The sequence below is a fragment of the Athene cunicularia genome (genome assembly GCF_003259725.1).
Source record: "Athene cunicularia isolate RWA chromosome 9 unlocalized genomic scaffold, athCun1 chr9_part1, whole genome shotgun sequence".
NCBI classification, from domain to species: Eukaryota; Metazoa; Chordata; class Aves; order Strigiformes; family Strigidae; genus Athene; species Athene cunicularia.
In genome coordinates this window covers 18,385,610-18,401,902 of record NW_020799110.1, presented here as the reverse complement: position 1 = coordinate 18,401,902, position 16,293 = coordinate 18,385,610, and the positions used below count along the sequence as shown (strand labels likewise).

General features: G+C 38.6%; 1 protein-coding gene across 1 annotated transcript in view; it reads left to right on the top strand.

The window, feature by feature from the left end:
- Positions 1-13,442, top strand: part of COL4A3 (collagen type IV alpha 3 chain) — a 51,894-nt gene extending 38,452 nt beyond the window's left edge. The window contains exons 39-51 of the mRNA XM_026854583.1: positions 6-104; positions 1,059-1,109; positions 2,082-2,267; positions 2,957-3,087; positions 3,521-3,593; positions 4,898-4,969; positions 5,093-5,212; positions 6,215-6,313; positions 6,871-7,083; positions 7,742-7,919; positions 8,882-8,996; positions 10,308-10,480; positions 10,743-13,442. Coding sequence (XP_026710384.1) covers positions 6-104; positions 1,059-1,109; positions 2,082-2,267; positions 2,957-3,087; positions 3,521-3,593; positions 4,898-4,969; positions 5,093-5,212; positions 6,215-6,313; positions 6,871-7,083; positions 7,742-7,919; positions 8,882-8,996; positions 10,308-10,480; positions 10,743-10,827 — 1,595 coding nt within the window. The 3' untranslated portion in view covers positions 10,828-13,442. The remainder of the gene's footprint in view (positions 1-5; positions 105-1,058; positions 1,110-2,081; positions 2,268-2,956; positions 3,088-3,520; positions 3,594-4,897; positions 4,970-5,092; positions 5,213-6,214; positions 6,314-6,870; positions 7,084-7,741; positions 7,920-8,881; positions 8,997-10,307; positions 10,481-10,742) is intronic.
- Positions 13,443-16,293: the final 2,851 nt, after the last annotated feature.

The window sequence follows — 16,293 nt, the reverse complement described above, 5'->3', positions numbered from 1 at the left end:
CACAGGTGCTGTTGGAGACCCTGGAAAAAATGGACTACTTGGTGAGAGAGGTAACCAAGGTCAGGATGGTATGCCTGGTCCCCCAGGAGTAAAGGGAGAACCAGGTAACACCAGTGAAATATTTTCATTCTATTTGACATTTGTTCTTTTTGCTAGTTAAACTGACAAGGATTATTTGGGAAGGATTAATAAGGAGCTTCTGTGAAGCCAAAGATAAATTTATAAGTAGAAGGTTTTTCACTTTTACATAATTCACAGGTTTTTCTATGTAATTGTTGTACATGCTGTCAACCCAAATGTACATGTCGCTGCTCTATTATACATGTGATGCGTGATAATATCACCTAAAAATGTTTTTAGTAAAAAAGTATTGCTCTTAACAGTTCTTGTGTGTTTAATCTCAAAAAGATGAAAATAACCAAAATTCTTTTCAAGGAGACTCCTCTCTTCTATGGATGCGAGATAAAGGAATCATAGTGTTTACATGAACAGTGAAGGTTTCTGTGACCGGGCTCTTGGGTTGTAAAACCTTTCATTTAAATGTCACTCCTGATGTCATCAATGCTCACAGATAGATTTAGTCCTCCACTGAATTCCAACAGAAACTGTTTTTATTTTACAGTGAAAATGTTTCTTTGTATATTAGTATAAAGAGGATACTGAGAAGGCATTCATAGTATTAAGTGTTTTCATATTGTTTGAAGTAGTCACTGTTAGTATATTTTCTTTTTTAGGTATTTGCATTTCTTCTTCTGTTTCTCTTAGTAACATGCAGATTTTTCTTCTGTTTCTTTGTCTGAAAAAAGACAAAGCTTATTACTGTAGAATGTACTTCAAATATGATTGATCAGTAAGTTCCTACTATAATAAAAAATTACAAATTTAATTTGGATTTCTGGATAGAAGAAATGGAAATAATCAAGAAACTGTATTTTACATATAACTAAAAAATCTATGTTTTGATTCAGTGAATTCCCAATAAATATGAAATAGACAACTAGAATGTTTTCTAACAATTGTTCAGGACTTTGAGTATAATGTGACCTAATATTTTACAGGAGCACCTGGGAGAGGAATCCCTGGCCTTCGAGGTATTCCTGGTCGTAGAGGTGAGTTGTCTTTTCAGAAAGCAAAACCTGAATTTTTAAATACAGATTCATCATCTTCGCCTTTATGTTGCTTCCTGCTTTTGGATGCTTGAAATGGCACAAAGTGTTGGAGGAAATCACGAGTTGATCTCAATGATTTGGTGCTATATATTAAATGTCAAAAGTTCTTGCTTGTAAAGTTAAGACTATTGTAAAAGGGAAATAAAGATGGTAACTTATGTGATTTTGTGAAGGTGGTATACACATTCCAGAGCTTTTGAAATTTGATACATAACCTAACAGAGTATGTTCTAGTGAAAACACATGATGCTGCTGAATACTAAGTATACTGTAAGAAAGCTGCAGTGATGGCATTTTAATTTTGCTCATCTCCCCTTTTATATTGGTGAACAGTTTACTGAGGGGAGTCTTTCCATTTCTTAGGTTTTCCACTGTATTTCTAGTACTGGTGGAAGTCCATTGATTTGCTTTACTTAAAAATAAAGAAAGAAAGAAAGAAATTCTGTCTTCATATCCTCCATAAATAGATCATGCATTCTAAGACCAACCTTAGAACAGTATCCTTTTGGAGTAGTCTCTTATTTTGTTGTATTCATATTGATGCTTTTAGCTGGAATTTAATTTAAAAGGATTTGTCAGTTCTGATGTTCAGAGAGCATTTCTACTTATGCATCGAGAAATATTCCCTGCTCTGGTCTTTCTACCCTCTTCTCAAGTTTATTCCTTTGTATGAGCAATTTCTGGAGTGGCATTTTTTTAAAAAAATGGAAAGGAGAGTGGTGAATACACTACCTTGCAGCAAGTCCTGTCTTCTTGCAACTGTTTTGCTGTACAGTAGCGAGGTGGCTTTGGGAATTTCTCCATACTTAATGAATTCCACCTTTGTGGTATAGTAAATGCACATATTCTGTGTAGTTACATCATCTTACCACCTTGACAGCTCTCCTCAGAAGTAATGTTTATACTTTCCAGGAATCAAAGGGGACATGGGACTGCCTGGTTTTCCAGGGCCACCAGGTATGAAAGGTCATCACGGTGATCAAGGACCTGTTGGACCTCCTGGCTTACTGGGGTTACCTGGATTTCAAGGCGCAACAGGCATGGCAATTACTGGCCAAAAAGGGAATAGAGGTATTGCTGGTGCAGATGGAAGACCAGGTGTGTTGCTATAACTCCTTTTTATCTGACATGATACACTAATAATTGAAAGCAGAATTCAACCTGTCCAGAACTCAAGGTTGAAAGGGGTCTTCCCCCAAGAGAACTTCGTAATTAAACAGGTAGTTCCTCTACCAGTTAATGCAGTGTTACCATTACAAACATTGTGATGGTCTATGCTGTTGATGTAAATTAGAACACTAAGCTTTGCAGTCCACTTGATTGCATTATTTTGCTTTCTTCCCGTGCGGTCTGTAGGGCAGCTGAGATCCAACTTTACAAGAAATTAGATAGCATGAGTGTGTAGACATGGCACTTAGGGACATGGTTTAGTTGTGGACTTGGCAGTGTTAGGTTTATGGTTGGACTCAATCTTAAAGGTCTTTTCCAAACTAAATGATTCTATGAATCCATGATTACAGGCATAACTACAACTGGAGGATATTCTGAAAACTGTAGTGCTGTAGGGTACTGCAAGAGCTCAGCTCTGATCTCAGATTAAACTAGCAGGCTAGGAAAAATTAGTTGATTTTTTTTTTTATTTTTAAATGTGTATATTTTCAGGGGAATCACTGAGGTGGTAAACATGAGCACCATTATAGAGTTGCTGAATGTTGTACTGCGTTGTATGTAATGTATGTGAAATGCTGTTGGCCGTAACCTTTACTTATTCTGTTGTTTCTGTGCAGGTGCTCCTGGTTTTCCAGGGCCTCCTGGTCTCTCCACTCCCAGCATGAAAGGAAGCAAAGGTGTTAGAGGGGCAGATGGTATACCAGGGCCAACAGGCCCAGCCGGTGACATTGGTCCTCCTGGTCCAAAAGTCAGTGAAAAGAATATTGCTTCTTTCTTACTCCATTGTTCATTTGCTCTTATCATGAAAATAACACCCAGGACAACTTTAAAAAAAAAAACAACCAAACAACAAACAAACAAACAAACCCCACATCCTCCCAAAAAACCTTTGTAACGGAGGAAAGATATTAAAATGGATATGAAAATTAGTTTTTATGTACTTAATTGGACCAAAAAGAAATCGTTATGAATTTCTGGAATGTCATTTCCTTGGCCATTTGGTATTACAGAATGATATTAACAATCATATGACTATTTCTAACATGCTCACAAATGCAGATAATTCTAGTTGTAGCATATTCAGTTAACATAATGCCTTGAATATTCTGATAAAAAGGAAAAGTATTTTATAGCACGCAGGTGCTGCTTCCTGTTTATTATTGATGTTACCTGATTTGCAGGGAATAGAAGGTCGATCAGGTTATCCTGGTGCTAGAGGGGACCCTGGATTTATTGGATTCCCAGGTGTAAAAGGTATTCATATATTTATTACATACACTTCTGTGGGCCAAATACAACCATTTACGTGTTGCATTATAATAGTATTTGTGTAATAGAGACTTGAGGTTTTTCCATCAAGGGCAGGGTGTATGTCAGCTGTAAATGGAAGTGTTCACTAAGAGACCATTTTCTTTGAGTTAGATGTTATGACTATGTTCAAACATGTTAAACTGAGGAAAGGCTGAAACTTCAAACACCTGCATTCCAGGCAAATTCAAAACAATTTGTCCTTAGTGACTAATAATGTGTAAGGACTTTGGGACTGAGTCTGCTAATTAGAAGTGCCACACCATTGCTAGATAATGTGACTTCTTGGCAACCTCTTAGCTGTGGAACTCAAGAGCATTTAATCACAATTACAACACAGAGCACTGGGTCCTCTGTTGGCTGTAAGAATAGTCCCAATTATAACCTAATTTACCAGTTTATCAGCAGACAAACTGTTAGATGTATTGGATTCATTAATTTCATATTGCTGAGGGTTAGTTGGATCAGTAGCTGGTTAAAAATCCTTTTAATTTATATATATTTTCTAGTGATTTAAATCTGATATAGGTCTGCATTAGTCCAGTATTCTCATTTTTCAGCTGCATGATTTACAGTGACACAAAAATGTCATTGACTGTACAACCTACTGTTTTGTGTTCCATGGTAATTATTGTGTATTTTAAATTTGTTCTAATTTGAAAAGTCACCATACAGACAGTAATTATACTTAAGCAAAAGACTCTCATTTCATGGAATAGTCAGTCAAATCTCCGGACTTAATGATACCAATTTTTTTTTTTTTTATTTATTTCCAGAAAAGCTGTGGAGAGTAATCTGAATGTAACCTCATATTTTGCACAGTGAAAATAATTGTTAATTAAGTTTCAAACACTTGAAAAACTATACAACCCTCCTAAGAGCCATCAGCATAACTGATAGTAAGGTTTAAAGGGAGTTGAACTGCATAGCATCACTGAAGGCAGCACTTGACCTGCAAACTCAGTGACAAAACCACATAAGATAAAAATGACATAGTCTAAAGTTGAGATTTTAAACTCGGCTTGCGGGACCAGCCATTTTATGAAGATAGGCATGGAAACATCTTCTTATAATCTGAGTGCATTTGGCCTATAAATTATACAGTAACAGCAGAAATGTAAAAGTCCACTGTTGCATTTCAGATGAGTCTACAGACTGTGTTACTCTTTGGGAAGGTTGCAGGACACTTAAATAAGCCTCTGAAACTTTGACAGTTGTTTTGACATGCGTCTTCAATCTTCTTTTTTTAGGAGAAAAGGGTAATCAAGGACCCCCTGGACCACAAGGTGCAGAAGGGCCAAGGGGACCAAAGGGCCAGCATGGTAACCAACCCTTCTCATTCTAATACCAGCTGACTTAAGTTGATTAATTTTGTTCTGTTTTGTAGTTTGTTTGCTTTCTTTTAATATAAAACAATAGCTCTTCCATTATATTTTTGCTGTTAGGTCCACCTGGAGTCTCTGGGAGAATATTCTCTGTCCCAGGAAGTAAGGGTCCTCCTGGACTGCCAGGAATCCCAGGAACACCAGGTGATCAAGGCATTCAAGGAATTCCTGGACTACAAGGTGGTTTATACTTTTATCTCTGTATGTTTGTGTGCTGCTTAGTGAAACATTTTTGTTTGGTGGGAAAACATGCATCTGGATAGAAAATTGATCTGTCTTTAAAAATACCTCTCCATATTTAAAAATAGCTCTTTGTACCTTGTTAACAACCTTGTATTTATAACTGGTCCCATTTCACGTGCCATCCACCCTCACAATCAGTGAGTAAGTTTCTCCCTCAACATAAGCCTAAACAGAATAATGGACTAAAAAGTAAACTTGGATCAAAACATTCACCATTTTCATACAACCAGAACCATGCTAGCATGTTTGTCATTTTGTGGGCAAAATTACCACACATAGATGTGCTATGAAGTGACTGTTATAGTCTGGGGGTGGGAAGCGGAAGGAGAGGCTGGCTACTTCTCCACTGGCACTAGAAGAGAAGGCTGTCACGGCTGTGAAGAATGGGGAAGCAAGGAGCGAGTAGGTTGAGGGGTGGATGTGCAATGGGTACTTGGCCACCCTTCTCAATAGCACAGCTTTTCACCCCAGGAAGGGAGCTCCTCAGGGGGCAGGCTTGCCAGGAGGCATGCCCCACTCAGGAATGACAGTTGCCTCCAGCATATCAAGGCAGGCACGAAAGAACTGTTCTTTTATACTTAAAGTTGTTTTAAAAAGGAGGTGCATTATTTATAAAATTATAAACTGTAACCACGATTTTTAAATATTTCTGTTGTATGACACAAGCTAAAAAAAAAAAGCTATTTGCTTTGGTTTCTGTAAACATTTCTTATGGAAATAATATTTTTCTGCAATACATTCAATATTTCCTTGTAAGCTTCCTGATAGGAAATACAGTAACACTACAGACAGTCTCAAAACTTTGTAAATTCATGCTGATGTTTTTATTCTAATGCAACTACATTTACTTGGGGATTTTAACTTCTATTCATTAACAGTTATTAAAATCTAGGATAACTAGTGCTATATGATTCTCATTTTTTCTGGATCACAATTTAGGACTTAAAGGAGTAAAAGGTCTACCAGGAAGTTTCGGTCGTCCAGGTCAACCAGGACTGCCTGGTCCAAAAGGAGACAGAGGATTTCCAGGACAAAGAGGTACAGGAAAGCAGACGTCTCTGACTGCTACTACTGAATTTACAGATAAACTGTATTTCTGATTTCTGTAGATGCTTTCCTCTTGCATGTATTGAAATTCTGTAACATTTACAGTAGCTTTAGGGCTAGAAGCACATGTAAGCACATTCTTAGCTTTTAACAGATGCATGTTCCCAACTGAAATTTACAAAAATATGCTTGACTGTGCTCCTCTGTTATTAATCACATTTATTTATCCACTTGAAATCCCTAGGTATCAGTGTGCCTTTTTATGACATCAAAATATAACTAAATATTTTTAGTCACCATAAAATGTTTTTACAACTTTTTTAGTAAAAATGGCCATGTTTCTTTAAAATACCTCACTATTCCATGAAACTATGAAATATAAATCTACCTGAGCTAGGTCTGAAGGAGCTGATACATCTAGCAACAAATACCACTGATGTTCAAGTTGTATCTTCTTACTGATAAATGTTTTCAAGTGGTTCCACTGATTTAAATGAAGAAAAAATTCAGTTATAACATTTGAAGTCATATTTCTTTCCCCTACACAGGACAACCTGGACTGATTGGCTTTCCAGGTCTACAGGGGTTACCTGGATTACCAGGTACTATCATTGCTGGTCCAACAAGAAGAGGTTTTATCTTTACCCGGCATAGTCAGTCAACAAAGATTCCTTCATGCCCATATGGGACATCACAGATCTATGTTGGCTATTCACTGCTTTTTGTACAAGGAAATGAACGAGCACATGGACAAGATCTTGGTACTGTATTGGTAAAAATTTTCAGATTGTTTTCTGTAAGAGCTCAGTAATGCTAGGTTGTCATTTAAACCAAACTCATAGTAAGTCTCTGAGATGAACATTGGTTTCAACCATGAGTCTCCAGAGTGGTCTGCTGCTCGGAGTCAACTCAGGAATCGTAGCTTGAAAGACACCTTTCTTTCCTGCACTACTGTATTCCATTTTTGCTATCTGTAGACACTTTTGAGAAGGAATTCAGTTACTTATGGATGGATCAACATCTAAATAGCATATAAATGTTCACAACATCTGCACAGGGCTGACAGTAATAACACAGGATCTGAGAGAGAATCTTGCTTTTTTGGAGACCAAATGGGGTGCTTTAGGGTGTCAAAAATGGTACCAGAAGCTTTTGTTTAAGCAGCTGATTTTGTTCTGTGCACTGTGTCATGATGCAAGATTTTGTTCTTAGCCATTATTTTTATGTATATATTTTTATATATAACATAAGCATTTTGCTTTTGAACAATTCCACTGTACAGGCACTTCTTCTCCCTTTATAGTTACAACTGTTTTAATTCTCACTATAGTAGATTGGATGCCATCATCTGTCTCTTCTGTTTGCTGCACTAAATGTAATCTCCTATCTGTCACAAACCTCTCCTCTCTTGTCTTTTAGGAACAGCTGGTAGCTGCTTGCAGAGGTTTACCACCATGCCATTCTTATTCTGTAACACCAATGACATTTGTAGTTTTGCTTCTCGCAATGACTATTCATACTGGCTGTCAACTGCAGCAGTAATGCCAGTAGACATGGCACCAATTTCTGGAAGGGCACTAGAGCCCCATATAAGCAGGTAAGAGTATAAGAGTTTTAGCTCTTCTCGCCTGGAACCACAATATTATAAATTGTTTTGAATGGCAAATCTTAGGCAAACACCTGCCCATTTCAGCCAGTACAAGCACTGTTTTTAATCACCTGATTTTTGATTACTCACCCGAATATATCAGATACTCAGTGATACTCTAAGAAAAGTTAGATTAAAGCTAGAGTCCCGCTACAGGGCTTAATCTTCATATCTGACATGAGAAGATGGTACCCAGTCCTACTGGCTGCAGTGATATTTTTAAAGAAGTATGTTGTGTATATTGGAAGCAGACTAAAATGAAATAAAGACAGCTTCATTATTTGGAATAGAGTATAAATCAAGTTCAGCATTCAATGACATGTGATACATTTACTGTAATTGGTGAAGAAGCTGGGGCTGAAGGTTCTCTGCTAGGAAACACCCTTGTGCAAACGTGGCCCTTTCTAGTTGCTTTAGAACAGCTGAGAAGGACAAAAAGCATCTTAAGAGGAAAAGCTCTAAAAACATGAAAGACCATGACTAGCAAAAACAAAGATGGAAAAGCAAGCTTTGCACTCTGTCTTCTAGCCTGCCCTACCCCTGTTGTTGCCTGTCTAGTAGCTCAGCTTCATAGTTTCTTCATTTCGGAAATAAAGATTACTTTTTCTAATCTTGGCAAATAAAGGTACAGAACTTTGATCAAAACCATAACAACATAAAGTAGTGAACATATGAAGGTAAAATTTAGCTTGTTACTTCAGTAAAGGCAAGATTAGGAAGCTCAAATGTTCTGGGACTAATTCCCACCTCATACCAATTTTTGTCTGGTGTGACAGACAATAAAACCTGTGTGAATTATAACATTTATGGTAAGCTCTGCCATTAGGTAGCTGCTATCCTAGAAGACACAATTTTGGTCTGCTTTCATGTTTTCCCTCATATCTGCACTGAATGCATGTGTCTTCTTACAGGTGTGTTGTCTGTGAAGGAGCTGCAATGGTAATAGCAGTTCATAGCCAAACAACTATAGTTCCTGCATGTCCAGAAGGCTGGATATCTCTCTGGAAGGGTTTTTCATTTGTTATGGTAAGGATTTAAAGACTTGAATTATTAATTTTATGGCCTCTCACTTTCATTGGCATTTTTATCCCCTCATAGCTAATTTGTTTCTTAATAATTATGTTATTTTATTTTCCTTTGCAAAGAAGTAGACGATAACTCTATTAATTCTTACTGAGTGCCAGAAGCATAGGAACAACTGTTCTGATCTCAAAAACAGGTATCAGGAGGAAAAGGGGGAAAAGATGAAGGAAGAACCGTAAGATTTTAGTCGGACAGAAATAACTGAGTGCTCTCATTTTCATGTGTCATGCCAAGATCTAGGAAACAAGTTTGGGGAGTGGAGTGGTTAAACCAGTCCTGAACACAAATACACAGAAATAACTGACCTGCTTCCATGCCAGGCAGTTCTTTTATAAATCAGATCTTGGGGCTGAACTCCACAGAAAGCTAAATCAAAACAAATGCAGAACACTGTGTACAAAAGACTGCTTCAGCAATTTTGACTCCATAATGAGATATGAGTGAAGAAAGTTCATAATGTGACTGCAAACTGAGATCTGATCATAGGAATAAAGATGCGGGTGTATCTATACTAGGGGACGTAGCACTTCATCTTTTTTATCCATGCCTGTGCAATGTCATGGGAATGCCAGCAAATGAGGGTAAAAGACAAATTAAAGACCCCTCTTTTTTTCATCATGTAAAAGTCCTTTTAAGTCTAATGTGAAATTTGTTTCTCCTGGGATTTGGCCCTTAGTAGTAGTAGTAATAATAATAATCTTGGAAAAGAATGAGATAACTTTTGCAGCATCTGGTTAAAATAATTTGCTTGTTTCCAACATCAACCAATTTATATTTTCTAGCCAATTTTTTACTGTCATAAATTATTTTAGAGCTATTTCTACAAGCTTTTACCAACGTCAGAGAAGGAAAATGCCTTTGGTTTTTGTGTTTGGAGACACAATCAATGCAACAGAAAAGATGAACACACACAAAAAGGGGATTTGGCCTATTTGGTTACTGTAGTCCTCAACTGGATGGAAGCCATCTACTTCCTAGTCTTCATACTGGTTACAGTTTCATGCCTTTTCGTGGAGCAGAAAAAGGCCTTTGCAGAGACTTAAGAAATGCCATAACTGTGCTTGAATTTTCATAAGGCTTATGTGCTTTGTTACAAATTTGTTACACATTTGTTACAAATGTGTTCATTTTGTTTTGTCCGAGATATACCACAGAACATATGGTATGTTTTAGAAAGAGATTTTTTTTTTTTGCCTGCAGTTTACTAAAAGCTGATGGACAAGTTCTCATTAAAAAATGTATTGGTGGTTACAGTATACAAGTGCCGGCTCAGAAGCTTCTGGCCAAGCATTGGCATCTCCTGGATCTTGTCTGGAAGAATTTCGAGCCATCCCATTCATAGAGTGCCATGGCAGGGGGACATGCAACTACTACACAAATTCCTACAGTTTCTGGTTGGCATCATTAAATCCAAGAAGAATGTTCAGGTAAACTGTACTTTCCTGCATCCATAAGCACATCACATCCATGCCCAAGGAGACAGTAACTGCCTGCATAACGTGGGGGGTCCCCTAGGAATTCCCATCAGTTTAGACACCCCCCTTTGTTAGGATTAGGGTCATTCTGTAGCTCAGAGATGCCTTAAGCGAGCCAAGGATTCCAATGTTGTCAGTAATTCCATATCCAGAGTTTCATCATCTCTCCCTGTTTTTTAAAGAAAAAAGTAAATGTATCTTTTCCTTGTTTTAGGAAACCTCTACCACAGACTTTGAAAGCTGGAGAACTAGAAAATATCATCAGCCGTTGTCAGGTGTGCATGAAGAGACCAGCCTAAACAGTGGCCACTGTTGTTGGAACATGAAACACTGCTTTTATTACAAAGAATTGCCTAACTATGAAGAACTGTAATTTATTAAAAGTCCAACTGCATCTGGAAAGAAAATTGTAAATTGCCAATGCAGCACTGTGGTGAGGTAGGGCAACAGTTTGACTTTTGTCTTTGGCAAATGAGAAAGCACTTTGTTGGAGAAAGCTTGTAATGGCAGTCTGCAGGGGCTTCTGCTGAACTGTCATTTCTGAGCTGCATCTTCATGATAAAACTGTGGCATTGCCAGATCTCTAATGAAAGATGTTAATGCTGCCTTGTGTCATGTGCTTTTCAAACCACACGACAAACTAAATGCTCTAATATCAGCTTACATATGCTCAGTGTTCAAAGTGGATATAATTTAAGATGAAAATCTGGCACTTAAGAGAGATAGGGTTCAGTAGGAGATATTTTCAGTGCACTTTTAAATACATAATGATTCATTTAGGGTTGTTTTGTTTTGGTTTTCTTGTCTAATAAACAAGTATCTCCCCACTTACCTCACCCTTCCTCTGGCTGGCAAACAGCAATACAGTCTTTTTTGTATCACTGCAATAATAATGGTTCTTGACTAGCCAGAAAGGGAGCTGCACCATGCACTGTGCAGACAGAACAGTGGTGATGTGCACTAGCTGTGTTCTCCAGAGTGACGATGGCTGAGGGCTGACTAATTGAAAGTGTTGGAAAGTTTTCATTAGATTCCACGGCTTTTGACACAGATCATGAGATCTTTTAAATTCTTCAAAAGTTGACAGTATTGGGCCTCTATTATTATTCACATGCTTTTGTCTCTACTGAAGAACAACTATTTACTATATCGTAATTTGGGATTCTGATGGAATTAACAATTACTGTATGGCTCAAGGGCTCCCATGGCATTATCAGGTTATCACACACCCATCAGGATGTGATCTCTATTTTGTTTTAACAGACACAAAAAATATAATATTTGCATTTTATAATATTCCATATTTAAATATATATCACAAATTATATTCTGTATTTAAATATTTATCACTCATTTCTGCAAATGAAACTATTTATTCCATCCAGTTAAATGTACACATCCAAATTTTTTTAAAAAGACTGATACTCAAATTGTTCCATCTAAGCACTGACTTAGATAATCCAACTGTAAATGAACATAAATACTTGAAAAGCACTTTCATTTACTCATATAACTTATATAAAATTGTAGCTCTGAGGTTTGTTTAATATTTATAACATTGCACTTGCAAAGCTATTTAAAATTGTAATGTTAACATTTAAAATGTTAATATTTTTTAATACTTGCACAATCTATCAGAATTCCAGTATTTAGTGTTATAGCAGAAGCTTAATTCATCTGAATAGTTCTGTAAATGCATCATTTTAAATGTAGCATTTTAAATCTAGCAATTCATTGAAATAACCAAGATTTCTCATTTAGATGTTTTTTAAGCCAGTGAAATTTTATATTGTTTCTGTTAAAATACTTGCATTGTGTTTGTCTGACTGTTTGAATTTTCAGTGTTAACCTAACTAAGAAAAAGTTTCGTCTGTGTTTCATGCCAGTATCTTCTGATGGATTTAACGTGAACTGAATGGATATTTTAAAATTGTTTGCTTGAACAGTCATAGTACTTCTGTTTGCAAGGTATAATTGTGAATTTGCAGGTTTTTATGAAGAATCTCTATGCAGATGCACTACTGATAAGAAGGTATTAATGTCAAGTTAATAGTCTTCCATTTGAACCAGATTTGGGGTTGAGGGTGTTTTCCTTAAAACAATCACATATTAGATTTTTTCCATAAACTCTGAAGTTTGCTTTGAATACTCAAAGATAAAGTCCACACCCACTGCTTGTTAGGTTGTTGGGGTTTTGGTGAGTTTTCTTATTAAGGCTCATTACAGTCACCCAGAGGCATTGTATACGGTATACAGTTGATGACTGTGGAGACCCTCATCTAAAACTTGCTAGTAAAATGCAGAATGTAAGTACCTGAGGTTGAAGTCTCTGGAAATGGTCAGTAAAGGATAATGTGTAAGGAGAAGGGAATGGATTGGGTTTAAAGTCCAAAGGTAAGTTACAAAGATTTATGTCTCATAGTATAGCACAAAACTGGAAGTTACGCCTTGTTCCCAGTTTTGGATTCTGCCGCTTACTTCTTGTGTGACCTTCAGCAAGTTACTAAAGAAAGATTTTCATAAATAGCTTTAATTTTGAGTGCTCAAACTCAGTCTTTCTTTCAAAAGCATGAAACACAACTGCAAGGACACATGTTCATCAGACCCAGCATAATACAAGCTGGACACTGAAAATCAAAGAAAACCTTGAAACAAGTTGATCTTAACTTCTCTCTGCAGATGCAGATCATTTTACTTCCCTACTGCTAATGACTGTTGTGAGGATTAGTTAACTCATGTCTGTAAACGCTTTGAGAGCCTTAACTGGAAAGTGCTGACGAGGTGCAAGGTGTTAATATATTGTACTGAAAGAATGGAAGCCTGAGAAATCAGAAATAATGATCAAACAACTGGGGGGCAGGGAGGAAAGCAAACCTTCTGCTAAATACAGCCAAATAAAAATATTTTGACTAAATAAAAGACCCATTTCACTTGTTTTTTTGTTCTTCCCAGTGCTAAAGATCGTTTTCACTACCTATGTGTAATATTTACCATAAAACCCTTAGTCATCTGATTTTTTTAAAAGACAGTAGGTGGAGTTTGCCCTCAGACACCTGCTCTCTCCTACTTGGACTCCACTAGAAGTCTGGCCCTTCAGTGTAGATACCCAAGCTGGATGTCTGTATGCTGTCTTTCTTCCTAGACATATTTCTACATAGGATACTGTGATGGGCTGGTGACAGTGGTTTTGATCTGGAACAACTCAGCCATGTTCTACTGTGTTCATTCATATTTTATGCTAGATTCATATGCATGAAGCATAGGGGGGTGGCAAGGTGCTGCTGACAGAGATGGTATGAGGAAAAGGGTAATGATTACACTGAGGAAGAACTAGGAAGATGAGGAAGGCTGGCTGATGGGGCCCTGAGTGCACCAGGAGCCCCAGCATGTCCTGCCCCATTTTTACCCTCATTACACAGGTCCAGGTGCTGCATCCAAGCTCCAGCCCGGGCTTTGCCTGAGCTCTGCTGTAGGTAGGCTTGTGCCCAGCCCTCTCTCCTGCTGCTCCTAACTTCTTCACTTGTCTTTGACCTGGGCTCTTGACTTGTCACCTTGCATTTGCCTGATGGTTGCTGGATAGTCAACAGAACCTTTTAATGTCACCAGCCCAGCTCTGTGTTGCTGTGCGCAGTATGGTGGGACTGTGTCCTTGGAGAGATCACTGCCCTGCCTTGGCAGGGGTTGTCTTCCTCCATGGAAGGAAGCCACTCTTGCAGCTTGCTGACAAGCACTCACAACTCACCTAGGGAACCACTGTAACTTTGGGTTCAAAAAGGGAAAGGCCTGGCCACCAAGGAAGCCAAAACTTGCAAAAACTACAAGAGTAGGATTTGTAGTGTTTCTTCAGACGGAAGACAGTACCCAGAGGTACTGTGTAAGTGCACACAGACAAACAAGCAGATTGTGTGCAGCAGAAAGGGCACACTGAAAATAATCGTTAAGATTTCAGTATGAAAATAAGGAAGACATATCTGAAAATCAAGCTGATAGAGCAGTGTTGCATGCAACATTCTTAAGGATGACACTTTAAATCACCGAACAAGAAAATTAAGTATAGCTGCAAAGAGGTCTGAAAACTCTTAAAATTTTTTGTACTAGGACTTCTACACAGTGGAAAAAAATGAAAGAGCATCCTGAAAAAGATGAGGGTACAGCTGGAGTACAGCCTGTTGCAATTCTTTTTGAGATTTGACAGAATACAGAGGGCCTGGACAGGCTGACATTGTCATGGTCTGCTAGTGGTAAATCATAACATGATACTACACTGGAAATCACCACCGGGGCTCTTCTGGGGAATTTCCTGTGGATTAGAAGAACCCAGGTGACTAGTTTGTGGCCATTATGAACAACATTCATATTCAGTGGAATAAAAATAATTATGTAATTGATTTCAACATTAAATTATATATGGGGAATCATGGAAGACAGACCTTATTTCTAGTGTGCTTCAAGAAACAGATTTTAGACTTCTTACAGATTTTTTCTATTGATAGTTTGGAAATCTTAGAGCCTGGAGAAGCAAAACTTGTACAGACTGATGGGATTGCCTGGTAAGATGTGCTCAAGCCACCAACTTGTGTTTCAAGGAGGCTTGAAAGGTCTCTAAAGGCAAATAATGTGTAATTCTCAATGTTATACAACTTTTATTTTTATCTAATAAGAGATCATATTTCAGACCACTTGCCTCTGTAAAACAGTGCTGTTGGTATTGGTAAAGAACTGAATTAGCAAGTTGTGGGCCTTGGATCAATATACACTTCAATACTTCTGGTATTGCTACTCATTTTGACCTCCAAAACATCATTGTGATCATAAATCAAAATGTATGGAAAGCTCAGCGGCTGCTTTCCTCTCTAAAAAATTCTCTGTTATCTGCAATAGCATTTTCATTTTATTTTTCTGTATGGAATTGGAAAATGGATAGCCCCAGCAAAAGGAGCCTGCTGCTCTCAGGGAGCCTATGCTGTGAGCAAGAACCAGTTTCAGGAAGGGTCACCGAACCAGGCCCTTGAAAATGTTTTACCATGATGACACCCTCCTCTGCTGCTCCAAACTGATGTGCAAGCTAGGTTTAAGTGGGAGAGGAAACGGATGGCTCTGTCAGCCGCATTTGTTGGCAAATTTTATGTTATGCTAATGGAGTGGTGATTGCCAGAGAAAAGGCACCGTTCAAGAGGACAGCCTTTGTGAACTTTACCAGCCTGGAAAACACAAATCTGAACTAGTGGCCGCGTTTTCTGAAGCGTGCAGTTGCTCTGGAGAGGTAGACAGAAAACGTGCCCTAGGGTGGCTGGCCCTTTGCCCGTGCACCAGGGTAGTATGCCAGGTTTGTCACACACCAAGCCAAATCTTCCACCCACTTAAAGCACCGTTAGATCTGCATGTTTCTGTATTACAACAGTGTGATAAGGGAGTGTGAGCACTCAGCGTGGCTCCCTGCTTCTTGACAATCAACGCTTAAGAAATGGACACGGGGTAAGGAGCGGTTCCAGCAGGAGCGAGCTGGAGGCAGCGATGGGGGCAGAGGGCCCCGGGCCCGCCGACACCCGCCGTGAGCGCTGCCCGCAGCTTCTTCCCCTCGGGCCCGGGGTTAGTGCGAGGCTCAGCGGAGGCGACACAGCTCTAACGGCTCCAGGGCGGCACCGCACCCACGCAAGCGGCCCGGCTCCGAGCTCCGGGGCCGAGTGACGCAGAGTGTCTCCAGGCAGAGAGCTGTGCGCTAACGGCCGCTCCGGCAAGCGGCGCCGGCGCCCGCGCACTCCCTC